Here is a 26,269-nt window from a genome sequence, read left to right on the forward strand (position 1 = left end):
CTCCTGCATAGCAGGCGAGGTAGTTAACATCTCCTAGCCACCACGGCACCCATCTCCCACGATCTTGCGGAGCAACAATCCACAGGCTGATTTCATCGCTCCCTCTCTGCGCTGAGCACCCCTCTCGGCTGCCCCCACCCCCCCAACTCCGCACACTGTCCCTGATGGGAGATGCGCGAGCGATACCGCTGTCGGTCGGGGCCGTTGGCAATAAATGCGGGAGACCTTTGGAGCGGAGACGCTCGGGACAGGGCTCGAGGTGCCATCGTTTAGGGGCGTTCGTGTCCGCTCGCTCGACACCGCCGGGGAGACAGCGCGACGGGACGGTGGCCGGGGTGGTGTGGTGGTGACATCCGTCACGGGGCCGCCAGCGTCATCGTCGCTGCCGCCATCGTCGTGTTGATTCGACAGCACGTGGCGATCGTCGTGGAAGCCATCACAGTCGACGTGCATCGCTTTGAATGGCGAGCAAGCGGCAGAAAGGCACGATGGCCCGAGACTCGATCTAATCGCTTGAGAGGATGTCGAAGCAAGGAGATGGAGCGCTGAAATGAGCCGGTGTCTAGGCGCCGGGTGGATTATTATTGCATCGCGGGATCGTGAGCGATGGTGAAGGCTCGGGGGAGGGTTCTCATCCTTCATCCAGCAGTAGAGTGACCCACAACGCACTCGCCGCGAATGAACCCACAACACCTCGCTGATCTCAAGGAGCATAAACCTCCATCACGGGAACTGTGGTCATCCTCGCAGCAGAAGCGGCTTTTCGTCAACCATCGAACAAAGACGGTCGCCGCATCGCGCACTTTCAGATGCGCTTATGTGGCCGTCTGGAACGCTCTTGCATTCCGACAGTAGTAATCCACTGGAGCTATGCACTTTTAAATCATCGAGTTTGAACATTTCTTTAGAACAGTTTTTCGTGTTTAGTTTGTTGTCCTTCCCCCGCACCTCCGATTAGCAAGGTTGGCTATGTGCGGTGCGAAAGAAGTTCAACATACGCACGACTGATCATGATGATGATGACTTAACCAAATCGATTCGTTCACCGCGCACAGTTGAATCCAGAGGCGTAGCTAGGGGGGGGGGGGCAGGGGGGTACATGTGTCCCCGGGCGCCAAGGTAAAGGGACGCCAAATTGAGGCTTACAACGTTACATTATAACTTATTGCGGCGGGCGCGGCAGCCTGAAACGACTGCACAAATCTACACCTCAACCTAAAAGTTTCTATATCCCGCCACACACAGCCTACATGTCATGTAATTACATTTTGGTATGTGATTAAACCGGGGGGGGGGGGGGCGTCAATTTGATAGTTTGTCCCCGGGCGCAAAATATCCTAGCTACGCCACTGGTTGAATCTGCTCAACCTGGGACGTTCCAATTACCTCTCGCCAGACAAACATCGACTCACGTCCCCAGCCACTTCTGCCGCTGCAAGAGGCCGCTTGCGGCTACAAAAGCGGCTGAGCACGGCGCTAAAATGACAGAGGCAGCGTTATTTCCGCGTAGGAACAAAAAATATCCCCGTCTGCTACCCGATTAGTGCAGCAGCGGCAGAATTAACGTCGTACGTGGTAGGGCTGTGTGTGGTTGTGGTCCGTGTGAAATGCGGGCCGAAGTTTCCCCACACCTGCCATAAACTCGTTCATTCCTTCACTTGCCACCAGGTAAAACTATAAACGAAACAATTTTTATTGTATTTTACCAGGTAGGGCACACTGAGCCATATAGCTCTCTTTCAAAAGCCACCTTGGCTATCATAAACGATAGATCAACGATGCGGCTCATCATCATCATCGTGGAAATGTATCGCAGTAAAATACTCAAAACGCATGACAATTCCAAGCGTGGAGGGGAATATCCGCAGGGCCCTGAGAAAAATCCACGCGACCACGGGGAGAACACGCAGAATTCCATGCGTACGGGCATCAGGGGGACAGGATCTAACCCACGACCTCCTGCATACCAGGCGAGGAAGTGAGCAAATCGTCACCGCGGCGCCCTAAAGGTGAGAGCCAGCTCGATAGCAGGCGCGTCTCGTCATTGTTTTCAAGCGTGCGAGACGCGGGTTAGCAAACGGGGACGAGCGGTGGACGGAGATAGCCATCGAGACAAAACAACGCTGCAATCTCCAGGCGGCGAGAGTTGATTTGCGGTCGGGGAGACTTCGCGCAGAGAGAGATGTTCGCCTCCTGTGCCGATCTGTTGCACAAGGGGGGGATGGAGGGCGGGGTGGGTAGCAAGGTAGGTGCGGCCATCTTGGGTTCAAAGCTCGCTCCGTTTCGGGCTGCAATTGATGACCCTTAACCTGCACTGTACCGCCCGGGTGTGGTGGAGTTTTGGTCCCCCCCCCGCCCGCTCAGTGCCGGGCTAAGCTAAGTGTGGGGCTCGTAACATATGTTATAAAGGGGCCCTAAATAAAAATAAAATTAAAACACACATTTTTTTACTTGCATAGTAAAGTAAATGTATTTGTTCGTTTGCTGTACAGCCAGATAATACGACAAATCGCTAACTTTAAACACGCAGTCGTTCATGAAAGTTGAAGGCGGTGTAGTACTATAGCAGTAGAGCAAGTGCAGAATCACTGAACTGGAATTGATCGCTTGAAAGCATTTAGCGCGGGGCGCTTGAAAGTGCGGGGCCCGTAGCTACTACATATGCAGTAGTAGCTACTACTAGTAGATAGTCACGGCACCCGAATTGTAAATGTTGTAGTGGGTTCATTCTCCAAACACACCACCGGTGTGCTGTACCAGTAACGAATTGGCCACGTTCTGTTAACGTGAACATATGCAGTAGTAGCTACTACTACATAGTAGCTACTACTGCATATGTAGTAGTAGCTACTACTAGTAGCTACTACTACATAGTAGCTACTACTGCATATGTAGTAGCTACTACGTAGTAGCTACTACTGCATATGTAGTAGTAGCTACTACTAGTAGCTAGTAATAGCTACTACTACTACATAGTAGTAGCTACTACTACATATATGTAGCTACTTTTGCTACCACGATAATCCGGCACTGCCCCAGCCGCCCCCCCCCCATGGTAACTCCGAGGCAACCTAGCCTGGCACGGCGGCAGGAGGCGCGCCTTCCCATGTTGTTGTTGGCGATGGTGATGGTTTGGTCTGGCCAATGAAGGGCAGCTGTCGAGTGGCGTTTACGACGGCATTGATGGTCCCAGTGAGCTGCAGAGAGCGCTAAATGCGGGATTCCTGCGTTGACGGCGGATGTCGCATTCATCGAGTTTAAAACAAAAAAAACGCCCGGTGCATTTTAAAAGGCAGTTAACGGTACAAAGCGGTGCGTAATCATGGCATGTTTAAGATGTAGGATTTGGCCTCCAATATTATCCACGACAGGGGTTCTTTTGGGTTAAATACAAATGCGTCGTGAAACCCGCCACCACCCGGCACAGCCAAATCGTAAGTTTTTTGTTGCGTAAACAAAACATGCCAACTCGCTACTAGCTCAGCACACCGGTGTGTTTGAGAGTATGATGCTTCGTTAGTACGATGTCGCCTGATGATGCTGGTTGTGACTACCGAGGAAATGTCACGGCACCCGAATTGTAAATGTTGTAGTGGGTTCACTCTCCAACAACACACCACGAGTGTGCTGTGCCAGTAACGAATTGGCCACATTCTGTTAACGTGAACAAACCTTGGTTATTGGCCGTGTCGGGTGGTGGCGTTGTTGAACGACACATCTATGTTCACGCGATATAACCCAACAAAAACCTCCATTATGGGATACATGGCCTGGTCACAGTCACGAAACGCATTGCACGAAACGTAAACGATTGCCCCAGGTCTCTTTATATAAATGGGTGGTGCTCGCTAACAGGGTCTGGATGGGCCCCGTGTGTGCGTGTGCGTGTGCGCATGCTGCGGGCTTTTTGTGCGTATGTGTAAGTTGAACTTCTTCCGCACCGTACGTAGCCAACCGCGCAAATTGGAGGTGTCCCGAGTCTCAACCACCAGCTTAGACGACATGAGACCACCGGGGTAGAGTGGGGGTAGGTGGGGGGGGATGGATACGGTTAAGTGACCCATACTTCACGCTGGTCAGCGTGCGTTGGCGAAGGTGATCCCTTAGCATGTCCTCACTGGGTGCCAAGGGCGGTGCCAGCGTTGGTAGTGGGGACCGGGGGGGGGGAGGTGAGCTGGCGGAGGTGAGGAGGGGTTCGGGTTGGGGGGGGTTTGTGTAAACCTCACTCGCATTCTCCGTTCAAGGCCCATTGACGCATCCGGGTCCGAGTGAGAAGCAGAGCAGCTGACAGACTGACGGACTGGCTGGCTGGCTGGCTGACTCAATGAATGATTAACTGGCCCTGCTCACTGACAAACTGACTGAATGGTTGACTTTATAACAGACAATCCGACTGGCTGGCTGATCGGATGGCTCACAAAGCTGACCGACTGCCCAACTCACGGATGAATGACTCACCAACTGACTGGCCGACCAGCTGACTGCCCGACCAGCTGACCAAACCGACTGACTGATCAACTGACCGACGATTGGCTAACTGGTCAAACAGACTCACCCAATACCAAATGAATATTACGTTGGTGATTCTAGATTTGTAGGTTTCGTGACTGCAAGGATTCATATTCTTAGGTTTTTTCGGTAAAGTCACGTAGGTAAAAAATTGAAATTATTAATTTTTATTTTTTACCTACGTGACTTTATCGAAAAAACCTAAAAATATTACGTTGGTGCATGCACACGTTAGCGGTGGGGGGGGGAGTGGTGGCGCAACGGTTAGCGCACCGCGTCGCGAACACGGACAAACCCGACTTCGATTCAGAGGCGTGATGGTACCTTAGTCGGGTGCGGCGTGGGTAAACACCATCACTGGCAGGGGAGACAAAGGCGGCCGGGCGTGGTGCCGGTCTCACCATCCCGTGGGTTCTCTCTAAACACCGCCCCCCCAGGCAATCGGCTACATGGAAGGGGGTGGGGGGGGGAGAATCTTTGTGTTCGTGTGGCTGTTTAATTTTCACAGGTCGTCACAATTTGGCGTGGGCTCGCGAGAGCCCCTTGGCCTGGCGTCGTCGCGGGGAAGATTGCTGTTTGTCTTGACGGCCGCTCGCCACTTGTAAACCATCAGCTGGGGGGGCTGGGGGGGGGTGGGTGGTGAAGGAGGGGCGGGGGCACAGGGGGGCTAGGGGGGGGGGCCCAGCATGGCACGGGCACCTCTCTCGTCCTCGGAATTCCTCACTTGATGCAGCAAATCTGGCTGTGACGGTCCCACCTGATGACGGAGACTTGTGTTGCCTCCGAAACGTCGTGATTTTATTGTTTTATTTTTTTTATTAATTTTCATTTTTTACCTACGTGACTTTACCGAAAGAACTAAGAGTGTGAATCCTTGCAGTCACGACAGCTTCAAATCTAGAATTCGTGAAAGAGCCTATGCAGCAAATCCCCGGGGGTTGGATCTTCCACGAAGATCGCGGTCCCACAACCTAAACCTGTGTGCCTGATGTACGAATGGTAAAGTGAACAAACAAACTCTCCTGCCGTGTTGCGGCGACCGTGGTCAACTCAGAACATGCCGTGACAGCGTGCAACGACGCAACGCCCCGATCCACGGAATGCGAAGTAGACATCGCGGCTTTGATGGCACAGAAAATTTGGTTGTTTCGGTAAAGTCACGTGGAAATAAATAAAATTTAATAATAATAATAATAGAATGCGACGTTTCGATTGCAACACAAGCAACCATCGTCAGGTACAAATGAATGAGAAAACAAACATAGTAAATTTTGATTTAAAGCTTACGGGACTGCAGGGATTCATATTCTTGGTTCTTTCGGTAAAGTCACGTAGAAGGGAAACAATAAAATAATACAAATATAAAACAATAAAAAAACACAGCAAGAAAATTAGAAAAAAGTTGCGTTTTTTTTTCAATTTTCTTGCTGTTTTTTCACACCTGATGACGATTGCTTGTGTTGCAGTCGAAACGTCGTGAGAATTTTATCGTTTTATATTTTTTATTATTTTATTGTTTCCCTTCTACGTGACTTTACCGAAAGAACCAAGAATAAACGTAGTAAACTTGGCAATGTAATGCAATACAACACAGAGAGTCGGCCAACACCAAAGTCAATACCCCACCTGGTCTTCGACGGCCACCAGGAAGGGAATTTGCGCGCAGCTCTCGGGATCGAACGTTGCTCATCTCCCGGGCGTGTTCTCATTTTCCTCCCGCACGTCAATAATACATGATTTTGCCGCTTGTAAATGCCCAAATGATAAGCCACTTTTGTTGAGCTATCATTTGTGGCCAGGTCGCTTTTGAAAAACAAGTTAATACCTGAGTGGGGCTTTGTCTGGTAGGGTGGGGATGGTTTCGTGTTGTGTTTGTTTGTGTTTGGGTGATTTGTTTACCTTTCTTGTACTTTGCACTCCGATCGTGTGTTTGTACTGCTCGTTGTTGTGACGTTCTTACCCCGTGCCCCGACTGGACATCCGTTATAGAAAACTTCATAGCTCATCGGTTTCCTCCAGTCATAAAACACATTCCTGCGGAGGGAGCTGGTAGGAACGTTGGGTTGCTCGGTCAATGGCCAGGGTCAACGGCGGCGTGGTGTATTCCGCAAATATGGCCGACTGTGAGGGCGGGCACAAGCCGGCGTGAGTAGGTTAAACGTTGAGTTTTATAAGGGCACCACGGGGTGACCAGCCCCTCCCCAACCAGCCCCACCCCTCCCACCCCCCACCCAGCTCCACCCTCCCCACCCACTCGGATAATACATGCATTGCCCTTGAAACTGATTGGTCCACACCAGAGACAGCTTTCTTTTGAGCCTCGTCTCATTTGGTGCTAGACCAGAGGACGCCAAAAGGCGTATCAGAGTGTGTTTTTTGTTTGCATTTTGATATACAAGTATTGTGGTTAATGCACACATGATTCCTTGTCGGGGGCGGCTGATGGGGGTTGAACCGCGCGTGTGTCATGTTCGTGTGTTGTGCGTATGCACGTTGAACTTATTTCGCACCGTACGTAGCCGAACGTGCCAACCGGAGGTGCGGTGTATGTACGTGCGTCAAACTTCTTTCGCACCGTACGTAGCCAACCATTCCAATCGGAGGTGCGCATCTTCCAGCCAAACAAAATCCACACACCACCGACCTGCAGGAGAAGAACACCGCGGACGTCCTAGGGGAACGCGAGACAACGAGACACGCGGAGACTCGAATGGAATCGGACAGTTCTCAGACAACGGACGAGGACCGTGCGCCAAACATTGCCCCCCCCAGGACGTTCACCACCAGGCAAAAAGGAAACTCTGGGAGACCCGAGATCACGTGGCGCAGGCCCGCGATGGACGAGCCGGCGGCAGCGATCAAATCGCTCTTGGGGGGGCCCCGCGGCTCGACGCGTCGCCAAGGACGGGAGGAAATGGAGGGAACTCATCGTGGCCTTTGTCCCCCCCCCCCCGTAGTGGGGACGGAGAGGATTATAACTAAGGCTGTCGCCTGGTGAAGCTGGTTGTGTTGCTGGCGAAACGTCGTACTCGGATTGTAAATGTCGTGGCTTGGCTTGCTGACACACCGGTGGTGCTGTGCTAGTATACTACACTATACACTACACACTAGTGCTGTGCTAGTATACTACACTATACACTACACACTAGTGCTGTGCTAGTATACTACACTATACACTACACACTAGTGCTGTACTAGTATACTACACTATACACTACACACTAGTGCTGTACTAGTGACGAATTGGCCACGTTCTGTTAACGTGACAACCCCTTACTAGTTGGCTGTGTCGGGTGGTGGCGGGTTTAACGGCACATTTATATATTCACGCGACCTAACCCAAAAACAAAAACTTGTGCGCCAGCGTTGGTTCAAGCAGAGCCTGCTGCTGCTGCTGCTGATGATGATGAGACACTGGACGTGGACGCCAATGCTGCCGCTAAGTGGCAGTCTCAGAAGGCCGTGCGCGCCTCGGACGATCGGTGCAGAAGTTGCTGCAGTTTGTGCTCCTGTCACGCGGGAGAAGTGGCGTTCCCGAAGAACACTGCGTTATGGGGAAAAAACTGCGTTTTTGTAATACAATGTTTGTATTTTTTTATTTTGTTCTTTTATTATTATTATTATATTTTGTAACGTATTTTTCTTCTTTTTTTTCTTTACCTACGTGACTTTACCGACAGAACCAAACAGTATGGATCCTTGCAGTCACGAAAACTTCAAATCTAGAAAGAACAAGTGACGTCGGGTAAAGCACAGTCCGCGGCCGCACGTGAGATGCGCACGCAGGGCCGGACAAAGATCCGAGTTGGGCAGCGTCGAAAAGCATCCAGCAGTATCCCAATGCCTCTGTACGATGACGACGACGATGTTACGCCGTTCACTCGATCGCGTTGCATCGAGTCCACTCACCATCGCGTTATAACGCGTCACGAGAACAGACCGCATAGGCAGAAAGACAAAGGCGGGCGAGAGGGGGCATTATTCACTCCGCCCGTTCGTAGAGCGAGCGGGGAGAACGATTCGCGTTACGTGCGGTGCGAAGGAAGTTCAACAGACAGGCGGGCGGGCGGGCGGGCGGCAACGTCCTTCACGTCGTTGTGGAGGTGGACAAGAAGCTGAGTCGCTTCTTGACCTTTTCGTCTTTTTCAGTTGCTCAAGAATGTGTGCCTGAGTCTCCGCGTGGCTGCCCTCCCTCCCCCATGAGCCCCTCCCCCCATGGCCCCCTCCCCACATTCCCCCTCCCCCCATGCCCTCCCCCTCATGCCCCCTCCCCCCATTCCCTCCCCCCATTCCCTCCCCCATGTATCCTCTCCCCCCATGTCCCTTCCCCCATGTCCCCTCCCCCATGCCCCCTCCCCCATGTCCCCTCCCCCATGTCCCCTCCCCCCCATGCCCCCCCTCCCCCTACCCGCCCGGGCCGGTTGGGCCACATACCTGAGCCGTGCACCTTTACCCCCCTCCCCCACCCCGCGTGTAGCCCCTCCCCCACCCCGCGTGTCGCCCCTCCCCCACCCCGCGTGTCGCCCCTCCCCATCGCGCCCGCCACCTCTGGAGGCCGTTGGCTTGTGCCTGCCCCGCCCCCCAGTGAGATTGGCCGTGAGCACCGTGCGTTGTTGCACACGGCGCGTGCGTGCGTGAAAGTGCGTGCGTGAAAGTGCGTGCGTGAAAGTGCGTGCGTGAAAGTGCGTGCGTGAAAGTGCGTGCGTGAAAGTGCGTGCGTGAAAGTGCGTGCGTGAAAGTGCGTGCGTGAAAGTGCGTGCGTGAAAGTGCGTGCGTGAAAGTGCGTGCGTGAAAGTGCGTGCGTGAAAGTGCGTGCGTGAAAGTGCGTGCGTGAAAGTGCGTGCGTGAAAGTGCGTGCGTGAAAGTGCGTGCGTGAAAGTGCGTGCGTGAAAGTGCGTGCGTGAAAGTGCGTGCGTGAAAGTGCGTGCGTGAAAGTGCGTGCGTGAAAGTGCGTGCGTGAAAGTGCGTGCGTGAAAGTGCGTGCGTGAAAGTGCGTGCGTGAAAGTGCGTGCGTGAAAGTGCGTGCGTGAAAGTGCGTGCGTGAAAGTGCGTGCGTGAAAGTGCGTGCGTGAAAGGGCGTGCGTGAAAGGGCGTGCGTGAAAGGGCGTGCGTGAAAGGGCGTGCGTGAAAGGGCGTGCGTGAAAGGGCGTGCGTGAAAGGGCGTGCGTGAAAGTGCGTGCGTGAAAGTGCGTGCGTGAAAGTGCGTGCGTGAAAGTGCGTGCGTGAAAGTGCGTGCGTGAAAGTGCGTGCGTGAAAGTGCGTGCGTGAAAGTGCGTGCGTGAAAGTGCGTGCGTGAAAGTGCGTGCGTGAAAGTGCGTGCGTGAAAGTGCGTGCGTGAAAGTGCGTGCGGGAAAGTGCGTGCGTGAAAGTGCGTGCGTGAAAGTGCGTGCGTGAAAGTCCGTGCGTGAAAGTGCGTGCGTGAAAGTGCGTGCGTGAAAGTGCGTGCGTGAAAGTGCGTGCGTGAAAGTGCGTGCGTGAAAGTGTGCGTGCGTGAAAGTGTGCGTGTGTGAAAGTGCGTGTGTGAAAGTGCCCCAACAGTCCGTTGAGGCTATAACGGGGGGGGGGGGGTCTTTGTCTTTTGTGCGTCGTCACGTTGAGCGCCCCGCTGAGATTTTGGGGGCCCACACTTTCCGGGCACTTTATTTGACCAGGTGAGGAGAGCCCCTCCCCCCCCCCCCACTGAAAGTCACACGAAAGGCGTTGTCTTTGTATGTGGCCGATGAGCGAGATTTCAATTGATATTTAGATGAAAACAACAACCCTTCCTTTTTTTTACATCTGCGAAATCCCACTTGAGATTTGTGTGGCATCCACGGTCCTTTTACTTTGACCGGTTGAGAATCCCGCTGAGATTTGGGTTCATTCGCTGTCCTTTATTTGAACAGATAAGAAGAGCCCAAGTGAGATTCGGAGTTAATTACCGTATTCTTCGGATTATAAGTCGCACTCCCCAACTGTTAAAATTTAAATAAATGGGGGTGGGGTGGGGGCGAGTTCGTCTTCTATTCGAGATAATACGGTAACAGCCCTCGATCTGAGCGGTGACATTCCATTGAGATTTTCGTTTAATTCTTCGTGCTCGGCGCGACCAGGTGAGAGCCCCAACTTGCATTCCGTTCCGGAACGGTGTCCTCGATTCAGCCGGCTAAGATCTCTCACCGAGATTCGCTTCGGCGAAATTTTTTCCTTCTCGCCCGGCGTGCCGAGATCAAACTCTCGCCTTGTTTCAAGCGAAAGACACGGCAGGTTGTACCGTCGCAGCTACACGCAGGCAACGGTAAGCCGTGCCCGACGAAGGGGTTAATGATGAATCATAAACACGGCTTGTTTTGCCGGCATCACGAGGACAAGGGAATATCCCACCCCCCCCCGCTCACCTCCCCCCACTTCGTTTGACTGAACATTTGAATTTACATCGGGGCAGTATTTTATTCAACGCAGCGAATTACAGATTTCATCCTCTGCTCTAGTCCCTGGCACGCGATGGCTTTGCTCGTGCGAATGATCGCATCACGGGGCCTGCACCGGACGGCACATTTTTGGTCATTCCACCCCGAACCCCGACCCACAACGTAACCGCCACTCTGCCGCCATCAAAGTAATACATTCATGAGGCCCAGCGTCGATCTCCCGCTGGATGAAGGACCTGCCGCCTAACCGAGAGTGTGTGTCCGTCGAGGATTATCTGGACCATACTTCAGTGTGGGCTGCCGAAGGCTTTTCACCAAAACCGATTCCAGCCGTGGCCGGAATGGAACCCGGGTGGCCACATTTTGCGACGCCGCTCCACCTCGCCCCTCGCTTCGTAACGATGACGGACCTACGGGCGTTCGGCTTCAGTTGCCCTCGAAGGGTTTTTGCACGGCGCCACGAGGTTTACTCCGGCCGCGTAGGGGCGAGGCGCTGAGCCCGCGAGCGTGGGAATCCGGGGTTTCGACCGATGTTTTCTCCCCCCCTTCTCTTTTGAGATGTTCATCGGCAGCACCTCGCCCCTTCCTCCACCTCCCGAGGTTCAGGATCGCGCCCACCCCGAGCGTGAATCGTAGAGGCAGTGCCGACCTCACCCACGTTGGTTCCACAGATGAATAAATTATAGGACCATAACCTCCCACCACACCCAGGCGCGCGCAGGCAAGCGTGCACGCGCACACGTGCACACACGCGCACGCACGTCGCCACGGCGCTCGTGCCAGGCCACGTGCACGTTCAGGCCACGTGAAGCTTCGAACGCACGCGCGCACACACGAAGGCACATTTCTATCCAGGTGATGGAGCGGAATGTGGGAGTCAGGGGGAAGAGGAGGGGGGGGGGGGCTACCACTGTACTCCAACTGCTTCCGAGACGTGTGGCCAGCGTGGAATAGTAGGCCAAATACACTCCGATAGATGGACTCTCGGGAGCTCCATCTAGGTGGCAGTGGCCGTGAGCAAGCAGCTTGTAGGGCTGCGCCTCTATCCTTTCCACGGCGGTGGAGCCTGCAAGGCGGCGCTCGCAGCTAGTACAGCAAGTAGGTAGAGCCGCTCAGACTGGCAGCTGAGCAGCGCTCAACTCTCTGTCGGCCTCGTGGAAACTCCACATTCATATGGCGGGAGGGGGGGGGAGGTGGAATTCCCGAGTACAGTTGCTCCTGACCACCCACAAAAGTAGTTCTCATTTTACCGACCCATTAAGAGTGATGGGCCGAGTGTGATCCCCGGATTTGGATTTGAGCTCAGGACCGTTTGACTTTAAATCGAGCCAGCAAGCTCGGTGATGGCCGTTACGAGCTACGCCTCTGATCCACAATCTTGTAGGGACGGTGGCGGGGGAGGGAGGGGGAGTAGGGGGGGAGGGTTGGTGGATCACGAAGAGATGACGTCGTGGTGTGCGCGGGACATTCCCCTGCAGTGTAACAGGTGTGCAGTGCAGCAAGTAGGTTACCCAAACCATCCGTGTGCTGCGTGTGTGTCTGGATGGGGGTGGATTGGCTTGACAGCAAACAAAGGCGTTCACCGCGTCACGCGCTTTCAGATGCGCCTCTGCGGCCGTCTGGAACGCGCTTCCTGCCGATATTAGGAAGCCACTGGAGCTATGCACTTTGAGATCATCATCCACATTGACAAACTTACTTCTCAAGAACTCCTTTTTGCGTTAAGTTCGTTGACATTCCCCCTCCCCCACACCTCCGGTTAGCACGGTGGGCTACGTGCGGTGCGAAAGAAGTTCAATGCGCATACATTGCGTGACGAGGAAGTGGCCCAGCATGGTGAGTAGGAAGCCCCTGAAATTGAAAGAGCTGGGGACGGAGGTGGGGAAGGGATTTCAGATTGTTGCGGTTAATGATACACGGATGTGATTCTGACTCTTAGACCTTTTCAGTTCTTTTCTCTCTCTCGCAATTCCACCGCCACCCCACCCCCCCGATCTCACTCGCCGAATTTGGAGATAGGCCCTCGCGGAAGGCGATGTCACGAAACTACCTTTGGGATTCCCTTCGAGTGAACTTCCTTCGTGGCCGTCAAACCAATATTTTAGTTTTTAATACCCTCCCAGAGATGGAATGCAGCCCAATGGATTTCACACCTGATGATGATTGCATGTGTTGCAGTCGAAACGTCGTGATAATTTTTATTGTTTTATATTTATATTATTTTATTATTTCCCTTCTACGTGACTTTACCGAAAGAACCAAGAATATAACATATTATTTGTTAGGATTTTTCTTTTATCTATGTGTGTGTGTGCACAGTCATTGTGGGGGGGGGGGGGGGGGGTGGCAACCCAAGTTTCGCTTCCCACTCATGGGCACCAACACCAGTGACATCTGAACCGGTCCTGGGCCTCCCCTAGGTCGACTCAGCCTCAAATGAGTCCCTTGTGTAAACATCGCCACTGGTGCTGCTGCTTGCTAACAGCACTTGCCCCAACAGCCTCGTCAGGCTATACGGGGGATCTTTGTCCTTTGACAGTCATTGCTGCACTTGGGACTAACGGTTTAATCATGGGCAGTGGCCGAAACCAGGATGCGAGCCACCGTGCCACCTCCACAGCTTGGCCAGGCGACGGATTCGGTCGAATTGAAGCGTGAGTAGCGATCGAGCAAGCGGGAGAGGGCGGCAGAGCGAGCGGGCAGGAGAGCAAGAGAGCGAGAAAGGGCGGAAGGAAGAGCAAGCAAGCAAGCGGTGTGGTGGGTGGGTGGGTGTGGTGGGTGGGTGGGTGTGGTGGGTGGGTGGGTGTGGTGGGTGGGTGGGTGTGGTGGGTGGGTGGGTGAGAGCTCGCGCTCAAGAGAGAGATGATTCATTACTCGGCACCGGCCGCGCGGTGTCGGATCAATACTGATGAGTCGGAGGAATAGAATTCTCGCTCCATTTGCTGGCGACGCCGCGTGACACCGGATCGCCGTAAATCTCTCGCGGGCTGTGCGGACCCCACGGCTCGGATCGCTGTTGGGACGGCGGTGGCGGCGGCGGCGGCGGTGGGGGTGGAGAGAGGTTACAAATATTGAAGTGGACGTTTTCACGAAAGCTAAACATCGGCTCTGAATCGTGGTTTTATTTTTTTTGCCGTGGTGTTGCTGGTGGTCGTGGTGGTGTTGGTGGTGGTGTTGGTGTTGATTATGGTGAAGATCACGCTGGCGATGGCCGTGTCCAGGGTGACGATGACGACGATGGCTGACAGAGTAAAGATGACGGCAGTGGTGATGGAGTCGTTACTTGTGGCTGGTGTGAATTATGGTAATGATGAAGATGGTGTTGATGGTGTAAGAATGGTTACGTTGATATTTTCTGATTCTGATGGTGAAAGTGGTTGGGCATTTTATTTTTTATGCCGGTGGTACAGTTAATGATGATGATGGTTTGAATAAGGAAATGGTGATGATCATTATTTTATGGAGATAGCCGTGGTGATGTTGCTGATGATGATTGGCCAGACTCCATTGAGTTGCATCGGCCACCCACCCACCGCTCCCTAGCCAAACCCCCATCCGATGTACGATTTCGAACTGTGGCTCGTGAGTTTTCTAATTAGATTTAACAGTGCATGAGCTCCAGTGGCTTCCTGCTATCGGAATGAAGAGCGCGTTCCAGACGGCCACGGAAGCGCATCTGAGAGCGCCGCGGAATGGGATACTGTGGAGCCACATCCCAGGGGGGGTCCCTCTAAGCAGCCCCCCCCCCCCCCACCTCTCTTTCTCTCTGGTCCTCGCGACCGCTCCGCGTGGAGCCGGGGGGGTGGAACGGTCAGGCGGAATTTCATCGGGGAATCGAGCCGGCGTTCGTGGGCGCGGCGGGAGAAGCGTCGTCCCTGAGTCGGACGGACGGCGTGACGCCGCTATTGATCGACCACCGACCCCCCCCCCACCGCTCCGTTCATCTCCCCTCGGCCGGTTTGTCTTTCGCGAAACTTCATCGCTGCGCGCAGGAGCGGCGTTTTAATCCACTAATGGCATCCCCTGTCCGCGTCTTCGGTTGCCGATTTTCCAATCGCCTCGTTTGCTCAATGCCCTCATCCTTCTCCTTCGTCGGCGGCGGCGGCGGAGGATGAGGAAGGGCTTCGTCACCGCGATGATCGTCATGCGTGGGTTGCACGGTGCAGACGAGATTGAGGCCAACATTTTTTGTTATCTAATTTTTTTTTATCTAAATTTTTTTTTTCATCTAAAATAAAAAAAAATGTCACACTATTGTTATGTAGGCCAGGCCTTGTCACAAACCGTACCTCTCCATAACAAAGGCTCACCCTCTTAAGCCTCACCTTACAATATGAATAAAAAGTGTGCCGTACTTGGCCCTTCCCCCCTCTCCAACCATTATATAAACGGAGTGGTAGCTCTTGCAATCTCTCATTTACTTGATACAGCTGTCGTGGCTGTGACGGTTCCACCTGAAGACGGAAGCTTGTGTTGCCTCCGAAACGTCGTGATTTTTATTTTATTTTTTATTTTACTTTTATTAATTTAAATTTTTTACCTACGTGACTTTACCGAAAAAACCTAAGAATATGAATCCTTGCAGTCACGAAAGCTTCAAATCTAGAATTTTTTTATTTGACCAGCCAAGGGTCCCACTGAGCTGCTAGGTGGCTCTTTACAATTTTTTCAGAAGCGACCTGACGATCGCAAGTGACAGCTCAGCAAAGTGGCTTATCGACGTCGTGTGGAAATGTGCAGCAGCCGAATGCTTCGAACGCGTGACGTTCACTCCGAATGTGGAGTGGGGAAAAACCCGAAAGACCCGGAGAAAAATCGGGGAGAACGCGCAAACTCCCTCCAAATACACAGCAGGTGTTAGGGTCAGGATCGAACCTACGACCTCCGGTATTCCAGGCGAGGCGGTTAACATCTCCTCGCCACCGTAGCGATCACGTACCATCATCCTCGTCGGATGTCTCCCGCCACCGGTATCGATCCTCCATCGGATCAGCCCCCCCCGCCACCCCACGGCACAGTCGTATCTTGGCCGGCGCGTCAACGCGCCACTCGCCACCAAGTGGCGGGGACGTGGCCCCGTGCCAAGCTGGGTGCCTGACCGTGCGGGCTACGAGCTCGCGCCCTGCTGCTAGACGAAGCTCTGCTTTCCATCTCTCCTGGGCCTCTTGGCAAACGCTCGGGTGCGTCGCTGTAGTTACGCCGATAAAACAGCGTTGTTATTTTTATTATTTCTTTAGGTGTCTTTTTTTTCTTCCGACGATCCACAGTCTGTGACCGCTGGTTGTTGAGCTCCGTTTAGGCAAGAGTTGTCCCTGGGACAGACCCAAGTGTTTTTACTGATTCGCAAGCCAGGGCGGAGAATTGCCAGATGCACCACCTGCACGCTCCTCCACCCTGCCAAGCCGAGATGCGTTTTAGCCGCCCGGAGCTCAGCTCCTTCTTGTGATTGGCACACCTCCCTCCACCTCTCGGCAAAGTCAAATAACTCACGTGCAGGGACTCCACTACTTACGAACAAGTTAAGTTCCAGAGGTCTGTGTTCGTAAGTCAATTCGTTCGTAAGTCCAACTCTACTCCTGTCGATTCCAACCGTCGTACACAAAACACGGGGGATGACTTTACAAGTTGTATAATCTCCTGTAGATGTAGGTACCACTGGTTCGTCAGGTTCTGCAGATTTGATCCTATCTCTGAAAGTTCGTAAGTCGAATGTTCGTAAGTAGAGGTAGTCCATGTATAACCCTTTTAGCAATGGCTGTCAGCGAGCATGGCACACGAGGTTGTGGGTGACCAACACCCTGCCAGGCCACCTTTGTCTCCCCAGTGCTGGTGTTTTACACACCGCACAAGGTGCTCGTTTTCTTTTTTAAAGTCTGAGTTGACCTAAGGGAGGCCCAGGACCGGTTCAGATATTTGCCACTGATGTTGGTCACAACGCAGTGCGCTAACCACTGCACCCCCTCCCCACCTCCACACAGAGACAAACATCCCCTGCAGATCCTTAACAGACTGTTGGGGCAAGTGCTGTTAGCGAGTAGCACCTATGAAGGCCGGTACGGCACACGACGGGATGGGTGGCCAACACCACGCCCGGCCGCCTTTGTCTCCCCAGTGGCGATGTTTACTACGTACCAGGTACTCATTTGAGGCTGAGTCGACCGAACTCAGCGAGGCTTATTCCCGAATCAACTCCCTGCCTAAACGAACGTTCACCACGACATCCGGCTCGGAGTTTCGCGTGCAGCCCAGCACGCGCGGATTTATGTCTTTGTTTATTTTCAGTGAAACATTAACTTGACGATGACCCCCGTTTGTGGCTGGGCCCGTATTTCTGTGCGTGTGTGTGTGTGACTGTGTGTGACTGTGTGTGACTGTGTGTGTGTGACTGTGTGTGTGACTGTGTGTGTGTCTATGCGTTTGTGACTGTGTGTGTGTGTGACTGTGTATGTGTGACTGTGTGTGTGACTGTGTGTGTGACTGTGTGTGTGTCTGTGTGTGTGACTGTGTGTGTGTAACTGTGTGTGTGACTATGTGTGTGTGACTATGTGTGTGTGACTGTGTGTGTGTGATTGTGTGTGTGACTGTGACGTCACCGCCACTTCGTGGCGAATGGCGGTTGTTGTTGTGACTGTGTGTGTAACTGTGTGTGTGACTATGTGTGTGTGAGACTGTGAGACTGTGTGACTGTGTGACTGTGTGTGTGTGATTGTGTGTGTGTGACTGTGTGTGTGACTGTGTGTGGCTGTGTGTGTGACTGTGTGTGTGTGTAACTGTGACTGTGTATCTGTGTAACTGCGTGTATGTGTGGCTGTGTGTGTGACTGTGTGTGTGTGACTGTGTGTGTGTGTGTAACTGTGTGTGTGACTATGTGTGTGTGTGACTGTGTGTCTGTGTGACTGTGTGTGTGACTGTGTGTGTCTGTCTGTGTGACTGTGTGTGTAACTGTGTGTGTGTGTATCTGTGTGACTGTGTATGAAACATAACTTGACAATGACCGCCGTGTGTGGCTGGGCCCATATCTCTGTATCTCCCCGCGCACCTGGGCACGAGGTGGATGTTTGGAATTCCTCCCATGAGCCGTCGATGACCTACGGCTGTGGAACGCAGCGCTGATAGCTGTCGCAGGGGGGGGTGGGGCAGGTTGCAGTTCGAGCCCGTAGGCCACCCCGGAAAATACCGCAGGAGCCTGCTGTGCAGTGGACATTGAAGTTCGCACTCATACACAACACACTCATACACAACACACTCATACACAACAACAACAACAACCGTCATTCGCCACTAAGTGGCGGTGACGTCACCACGACGCTTGTGCCAGGCCATGTGCACCTTGAGGCCACGTGAAGTGTCGAACGCCCGCTGGCAGGAGGTCACGGGGCAGACCCAGCAGGTGCCACGGGTCGACTGACTGAGATGACTGAGATGACTGGCTGATGCACCACCTGTGCCCCCTACTGTGCCAACTTGCTGTGCTTTAGCCACCCGGCGCTCCACTCGTTGTTATACACAATGTACTGATACACAACGCACGCACACACAATATACTAATGCACAACACACTCGTACACAATACACTTCTGTATAATATTTGGAGCTCGCGTGTCTCGCTCCCCACTCATCGCGTGGATTTGTCTTCGGGTCCTCCCGTTTTCCCCTCCACGTGTAGAAGCGACGTCACCGCCTTCAGAGCATTTGGCTGCTGCTGTCAGTGTCCACGTTGACGACGATCGGCCGCTTTCGTTGAGCTAATTATCATCATTTGTGAGTGCCAGGCCGCGTCTGCAAAAAGGAGCTACAGTATGTGGCTCAGCGGGGCCTTGACTGGTAAAGTAAAAAAAAAATGTTGATAGTTTTATAATTTTAATAGTAATTGCTGCGAGTGACGTGCCATGCCCACGTGGGTGGTGGTGGTGATGGTGGTTGGCACAGTAGGGGGGGCACAGGTGGTGCAACGGCACCTGCTGCGTCTGCCCCGTGACCTCCTGCCGGCGGGCGTTCGACACTTCACGTGGTCTCTCGACGTGCACCTAGCCTGGCACAAAGCGCCGTGGTGACGTCACCGCCGCTTAGTGGCGAATGGCGGTTGTTGTGTTGGTGGTAGGTGGTGGTGGTGGCAGTGGTGGCTTCGGTGGCGGCGGTGGTGGTGTGTGTTCCTTTGTTACGGAGCGATTGAGCGAGCTTAATGCGCGCACCACTGTGGCGTTAACCAGGGCCGCCTGCCGGAGTCGGACCGCGAATATTTGCAACGCGCGCGCTGTGGGAGGGCGCGGTCGGGTTGTGTGCTGGGGGGGGGGGGTGGTGGTGGTTCTGGTGAAGGTGGTGGAGGTAGACGTGGGTGGATGTGGCGGAGGAGGAGATGGTGGAGGTGATTAGCAGGTGTTTCCGAGGTCTCTCCTCGTGTTGTGCCTGGCACTTCCCTCTTTGTGGGGGAGGCGAGGGTGGTGGGGGGGGTCCCGCGACAGAAGTTGGTGGGTGGTGGGAGAGGGGGGGCGCTAATTTTGCCGTGGCCCCTTTGGTGATTTCTCCGTGGCTGTTCTGCGTCGCGTTGACCGTGATGTCGCTCACTGCTCGCGGTGCGATGGAGGTGAGGTCATATCGTCAGATCGTTGTCGACACGAACACGATGATGATGATGACGATGATGACAATGGCAATAATGACAACGATGATGATGACAATGAGGATGATGATGACAATGACGATGACAATCAGGATGATGGTGTTGACATTGACGACGATAATGATGACAATCACTATAATGACGATGATGACGATGATGATGACGATGACGACAATGATGACGATGACGATCACAACGACGATATCGTTCAACCGACTTGCCGTCATCCGTCACTCCGAGCTCAAAGGCTTTCGCGGAGCGCTCCCAATTTAAAATCAAGATTCATTTCATAATCGTGACCTTCAATGTGAAGAATGATCTTCTCGGGAAATCCGACACGCGTGACAATTTGTTTCGAGGGCGATGTTGGTCACCCGACACGACACCGCCGTGGGGCCACAGAGCACCCTTCACGTTGTGGCCGAAACGTCGTGAGAATTATTTTATTATGTTTTATTATTTTATTATTTCCATTCTACGTGACTTTACCGAAAAAACCAAGAAGATGAAGCGCCCTTTACATCGCTAATCGTCCGCGTGGAACAGCTGCAGGGGTAGCGACCACGTCGCCACGTGCATTCTCATGTGCGACGCGGACCTTGTGCGCTGTTCAACCCAAACCCCACGTGGCTGCGATGGACGCTGCTTCGCTTTTTGGTCTACCCACTGCTTCCCTGTGTGGTCTATCTTTGGTCGATCCGCTGCTGCTCTGCTTGTTCAACGAATTTAACGAACGGAAGCCTTGCCGGTTGACTGAACGACGGGGACGGAGCGATTGAGCCATGGAGCGAACGATGGAGCGATTGAGCGAGCGATGTAGTGATGGAGCAAGCGACGTAGCGAGTGAGCGAGCGAGCGAGTGAACGATAGATTGAGTGAGCGTTGGATCGAGAGAGCAATGTAGTGATGGAGCAAGCGAGTGAGCGAGCGAGTGAACGATGGAGCGATTAAGCGAGCGACGTAGCGAGCGAGTGAGCGAGCGAGTGAACGAGCGAGCGATGGAGTGATCAAGCGAGCGACGTAGCGAGCGAGTGAGCGACGTAGTGAGTGAGTGAGCGAGCGAGTGAACGAGCGAGTGAACGAGCGAGCGATGGAGTGATTAAGCGAGCAATGTAGCGAGCGAGTGAGCGACGTAGCGAGTGAGCGAGCGAGTGAACGACGTAGCGAGCGAGTGAACGATGGAGCGAGCGAGTGAGCGAGCGAGTGAACGAGCGAGCGATGGAGTGATTAAGCGAGCAACGTAGCGAGCGAGTGAGCGACGTAGCGAGTGAGCGAGCGAGTGAACGATGGAGCGAGCGAGTGAACGAGCGAGCGATGGAGTGATTAAGCGAGCAACGTAGCGAGCGAGTGAGCGACGTAGCGAGTGAGCGAGCGAGTGAACGAGCGAGCGATGGAGTTATCAAGTGAGCGAAGTAGTGAGTGAGCGAGCGAGTGAACGACGTAGCGAGCGAGCGAGTGAACGAGCGAGCGATGGAGTGATTAAGCGAGCAACGTAGCGAGCGAGTGAGCGACGTAGCGAGTGAGCGAGCGAGTGAACGAGCGAGCGATGGAGTTATCAAGTGAGCGAAGTAGTGAGTGAGCGAGCGAGTGAACGACGTAGCGAGCGAGCGAGTGAACGAGCGAGCGATGGAGTGATTAAGCGAGCAACGTAGCGAGCGAGTGAGCGACGTAGCGAGTGAGCAAGCGAGTGAACGACGTAGCGAGCGAGTGAACGATGGAGCGAGCGAGTGCTTGACGAAGCGGCCGTGCCGTGCGTGCGACGCAGGTTCCTGGCGGGCGCCCCGCGGAGCAAGGCGGACGCGAAGCAGACGTCGCACAACACCGGCGCGCTCTTCTCCTGCCCCTTCACCGCCGACCCCTCCGACTGCGAGCGAGTCAACTTCGACAACAGTGGTGCGAGGGTGGGGGGGGGGGATGTGAGGGGGGCGTGAGGGATGTGAGGGGAATGTGAGGGATTCATCTTCTTGGTTCTTTCGGTAAAGTCACGTAGAAGGGAAGTAATAAAATAATAAAAACAAAACATAATAAAATAAAATTATAAAATATAATAATATAATATTATTTTATTATGTTTTATTTTTATTATCATTATTTATTATTTTTTATTATTATTATTATTTTTTATTTTATTACTTCCCTTCTACGTGACTTTACCGAAAGAACCAAGAAGATGAATCCCTGCAGTCACGAAAGCTTTAAATCGAAATGTGAGGGATGTGAGCACACGAGGAACACGAGGGGTGCGTGTGTTTGTGTGTGGGGTGGAGTGCTGGTGCAGTGTTTAGCGCACCGCACTACGAACCCCACAACCCGAGTTCGATTCCCGTTCACGACCAACACCGTTGACGACTATCCGAACCGGTCCTGGGCCTCCCCTAGGTCGACTCAGCCTTACTAACGAGCGTCCAGTGCTTTGTATAAAACATCAGCACTGGGGATACAAAGGTGGGCGGGCTCGGTGCTGGCTACCCACCCCCGCGTGTGCCGTGCCGGAATTAATTGGTGCTCGCTAATAGCACTTGGCCATACATTCTCGTAAGGCTATACGGGGGATCTTTGTCTTTGTAGCCGTGCGCTACGAACCCGGCGGCCCGAGTTCAATTCCCGCTTGCGGCCAACACCCAGTGACGATAATCTGAATCGGTCCTGGGCCTCCTCCCCTAGGTCGACTCAGCCTCAAATGAGTACCGGGTTCGGTGTGTCAACATCGTCACTGGGGAGACAAAGGTGGCCGGGCGTGGTGCTGGCCACCCACCCCCGCGTGTGCCGTGCCGCGCTTCATAGGCGCTGCTCGCTTGAACAGCACTTGCCCCGAGAGTATGTTAAGGCTACACGGGGCACCTTTGACTTGTGTGTGTGTGTGTACCCGTGTGTGTGTGCGTGTGTGTGCGTGTGTGTGTGTGCATGTGTGTGTGTGTGTACCCGTGTGTGTGTGTGTGTGCGTGTGTGTACCCGTGTGTGTGCGTGTGTGTGTGCGTGTGTGTGCGTGTGTGTGTGTGCGTGTGTGTGCGTGTGTGTGCGTGTGTGTGTGTGCGTGTGTGTACCCGTGTGTGTGTGTGTGCGTATGTGTGTGCGTGTGTGTGCGTGTGTGTGCGTATGTGTGTGCGTGTGTGTGCGTGTGTGTACCCGTGTGTGTGCGTGTGTGTACCCGTGTGTGTGTGTGTGCGTATGTGTGTGTGTGTGCGTGTGTGTACCCGTGTGTGTGTGTGTGCTTCCGGGGGGCAGAGTCCTTGGAGAGGGAGAGCAAGGAGGACGAGTGGATGGGTGTCTCTGTGGCGAGCCAGCGAGCCGGCGGATTGGTCATCGTGAGTGACACACAGCACGCTAACACGCAGCACGCTAACACGCAGCACGCTAACACGCAGCGCGCTAACACGCAGCGCGCTAACACGCAGCGCGCTAACACGCAGCGCGCTAACACGCAGCGCGCTAACACGCAGCGCGCTAACACGCAGCGCGCTAACACACAGCACGCTAACACACAGCACGCTAACACACAGCACGCTAACACACAGCACGCTAACACGCAGCACGCTAACACGCAGCACGCTAACACACAGCACGCTAACACACAGCACGCTAACACGCAGCACGCTAACACGCAGCACGCTAACACGCAGCACGCTAACACACAGCACGCTAACACGCAGCACGCTAACACGCAGCACGCTAACACACAGCACGCTAACACGCAGCGCGCTAACACACAGCACGCCGACACGCAACACACCGACACGCGAACGCGACGCACACCCCTCCACTCCTCATCCTCCCCCTCCCCTGCCCTGCACCTGCCCTGCTCCCTTCTCCTCGCTACCCCCCCCCCCCACTTTCTCCCCCCTCCCCCCCCTCGGGCACCCACGACGCTCACCACCCCAAGACGTGCGCCCACCGCTACGAGAACCGGGTCTACGTGGGCCAGCCGGAGCAGGAACAGCGTCACTTGGTGGGCCGCTGTTTCATACTCACCGACCTGCTGGTGCCGGTCGACGATTTTTTCGAGTCCACCTTTTGCAAGAACCGCGACATCCGTCCCGACGGCTTCGGCATGTGCCAGCAGGGCACGGCGGCCGGGTTTGTGCCGGACAGCGACTACATCTACTACGGCGCGCCCGGCACTTACAACTGGAAAGGTGGGCGGTGGTGGTGGTGGTGATGATGGCGGTGGTGGTGTTGATGGTGGTAGTGATGATGGTGGTAGTGGCGATGATGGTAATGATAGTGGTGATGGTGGTGGTGGTGTTGATGGTGGTAGTGATGATGGTAGTAGTGGCGATGATGGTAATGATAGTGGTGATGGTGGTGGTTGGGATGATGATGGTGGTGGTGATAACAATGATGGTGATGATGGTGGTGGTCATTAAAATGGTACTGGTGGTGATATTCATGATGAACACTGATGATCATGATGGTGGTGGTGATAACGATGATAACAGTAATAGTAGTAATTATGATGGTTGTGATGGTGGTGGTGATGATGATGGTGATGATGATGGTGATGATGGTGGTAATGATGATGATGGTCGGGGTGGTTGGGATGATGGTGGTGGTGGTGCAAATGATGATAACAATGATTGTGATGATGGTGGTGGTGATAACAATGATAACAGTGATGGTGGTAATTGTGATGGTTATGATGGTGGTGGTGGTGATGATGATGGTAGTGGCGATGATGGTAATGATGATGGTGGTGGTGGTGATGGTTATTGTAGTAGTGGCGATGATGGTAATGATGATGGTTATTGTGGTAGTGGCGATGATGGTGATGATGATGATGGTGGTGGTGATGATGATGGTTATTGTAGTAGTGGCGATGATGGTAATGATGATGGTTATTGTGGTAGTGGCGATGATGGTGATGATGATGGTGGTGATGATGATGGTTAATGTGGTAGTGGCGATGATGGTAATGATGGTGGTGGTGGTCACAGATTCGGCTTCTTCGTTTTTGCTCATCGTCTTCGTCTGAACTTATAACCGAGAAGCATTTGTAAATTATACAAGGTGGTGGACGGGGCGGTGATGATGATGATGGCGTTGGTAATGACCATGATGATGGATGTCATGGTAGTGGCGATGGTGATGATGGTAGTGATAGTGGTGGTGGTAATGATGATAACAATGATGGTTATAATGGTGGTGGTGATGATGATGGTAATGATGATGGTAATGATGGTGGTGGTGGTGATGACAATGATGGTGATGATGGTGGTGGTGGTGGTGGTGATGACAATGATGGTGATGATGATGGTTGTGTTGATGACAATGGTAACAGTGATGGTGATAATTATGATGGTTATGATGGTGGTGGTGATGATAATGGTTATAATGGTGGTAATGATGATGGTAATGATGATAATGGTGGTGGTGGTGGTGGTGTGTGCAGGAATTGTTAGAGTGGAACAGTGGAACAAGACCCTGGCAAAGGATGCGATTTACCTGGACCCGCAGGAGACTGGCGATGAAAAGAAAATGAATCAAGAACTTATCCCTCTGCCTTTCCACAGCTACATGGGTACAACACGCACACACAAAGACAAAGATACCCCCCCTTCCCGTATAGGCTGAACATACTATGGGGGGGGGGGTGGTGGGCAAGGGCTGTTAGCGAGTAGCACCTATGAAGGCCGGCACGGCACACGAAGTTGTGGGTGACCAACACCCTGCCAGGCCACCTTTGTCTCCCCAGTGTTGATATTTTACACACCGCATAAGGGACTCATTTGAGGCTGAGTTGACCTAGGGGAGGCCCAGGACCGGTTCAGATATTTGCCATTGATGTCGGCCATAGCGCAGTGCTCTGACCACTACACGACCACCCCCCCATCCCACCTCTACACAAAGACAAAGATCCCCCTGTTAGCCTTAACAGCCTGTTGGGGCAAGTGCTGTTAGCGAGTAGCACCTATGAAGACCGGCGCAAAACATGCCGGGGTGTACGTATGTTGAACTTCTTTCGCACCCCACGTAACCAACCGTGCTGAAATGCCACAATCAATCCACTGCTGGATGAAGGCCTCCCGCACGCCGCCACGAGTCCTCATGGACCTGCGATGCGGCGATCCATCAAGGTGTCGCGCTCGAGGGGAACTCATCGCTCCGTCTCCACGGGGCGCGTCCTGTTGGGCACGTTCTGTCCTTTGTCATCCTGTTGTTAGTCTGGTGCCGCGCGGTGGCCAGGAGATGTTAACTCCCTCGCCTGGTATGCAGGAGGTCGTGGGTTCGATCCCAACCCTGACGACTGCTGTTGTATACTTGGAGTTTGCGTGTCTCTCTCTCTCATCATCATCACGGTGGCTAGGAGATGTTAACTCCCTCGCCTGGTATGCAGGAGGTCGTGGGTTCAATCCCGACCCTGACGACTGCTGCGTGTCTCCCTCTCTCCCCGTTGCCACGTGGATGTTTCTCCGGTTTCTCCGGTTTACTTCCTCCGCATTGAGAATCAGCGTCACGCGTTCAGAGCATTTGGCTGCTGTACATTTCATGATGATGATGAACCACTTCATGGAGCTGTCATTTGTGATGTCCAGGTCGCTTCTGAAACAAAGAGCTTCATAGCTCTGTAGGACCTTACCTGGTAAAATAAAAATATATGTATATATAGTTTTCTTTGGTTCTTTCGGTAAAGTCACGTATAAAGATAAAATAATAAATTAAATTAAATACTAGCATACGACGTTTCGATTGCAACACAAGCAGGTATAAATTAAATAGAAACACAAATCTAGTA

General features: G+C 53.4%; 1 protein-coding gene and 1 long non-coding RNA gene across 2 annotated transcripts in view; one reads left to right on the forward strand and one right to left on the reverse strand.

Annotated features, from left to right (window-relative positions):
- The window catches only part of LOC144736716 (uncharacterized), a 501,200-nt gene that overhangs the window by 375,092 nt on the left and 99,839 nt on the right, over positions 1–26,269 (reverse strand). The window lies entirely within an intron of this gene.
- The window catches only part of LOC144736643 (integrin alpha-7-like), a 68,135-nt gene that overhangs the window by 25,087 nt on the left and 16,779 nt on the right, over positions 1–26,269 (forward strand). Inside the window, exons 2-6 of the mRNA XM_078619213.1 lie at positions 21,305–21,432; positions 22,765–22,844; positions 23,420–23,672; positions 24,926–25,096; positions 25,555–25,610. Of these exons, the coding sequence (XP_078475339.1) occupies positions 21,305–21,432; positions 22,765–22,844; positions 23,420–23,672; positions 24,926–25,096; positions 25,555–25,610 (688 nt within the window). The remainder of the gene's footprint in view (positions 1–21,304; positions 21,433–22,764; positions 22,845–23,419; positions 23,673–24,925; positions 25,097–25,554; positions 25,611–26,269) is intronic.

Source organism: Lampetra planeri, chromosome 62 (genome assembly GCF_965212315.1).
Source record: "Lampetra planeri chromosome 62, kcLamPlan1.2.h2, whole genome shotgun sequence".
In the NCBI taxonomy this organism is placed as follows: Eukaryota; Metazoa; Chordata; class Hyperoartia; order Petromyzontiformes; family Petromyzontidae; genus Lampetra; species Lampetra planeri.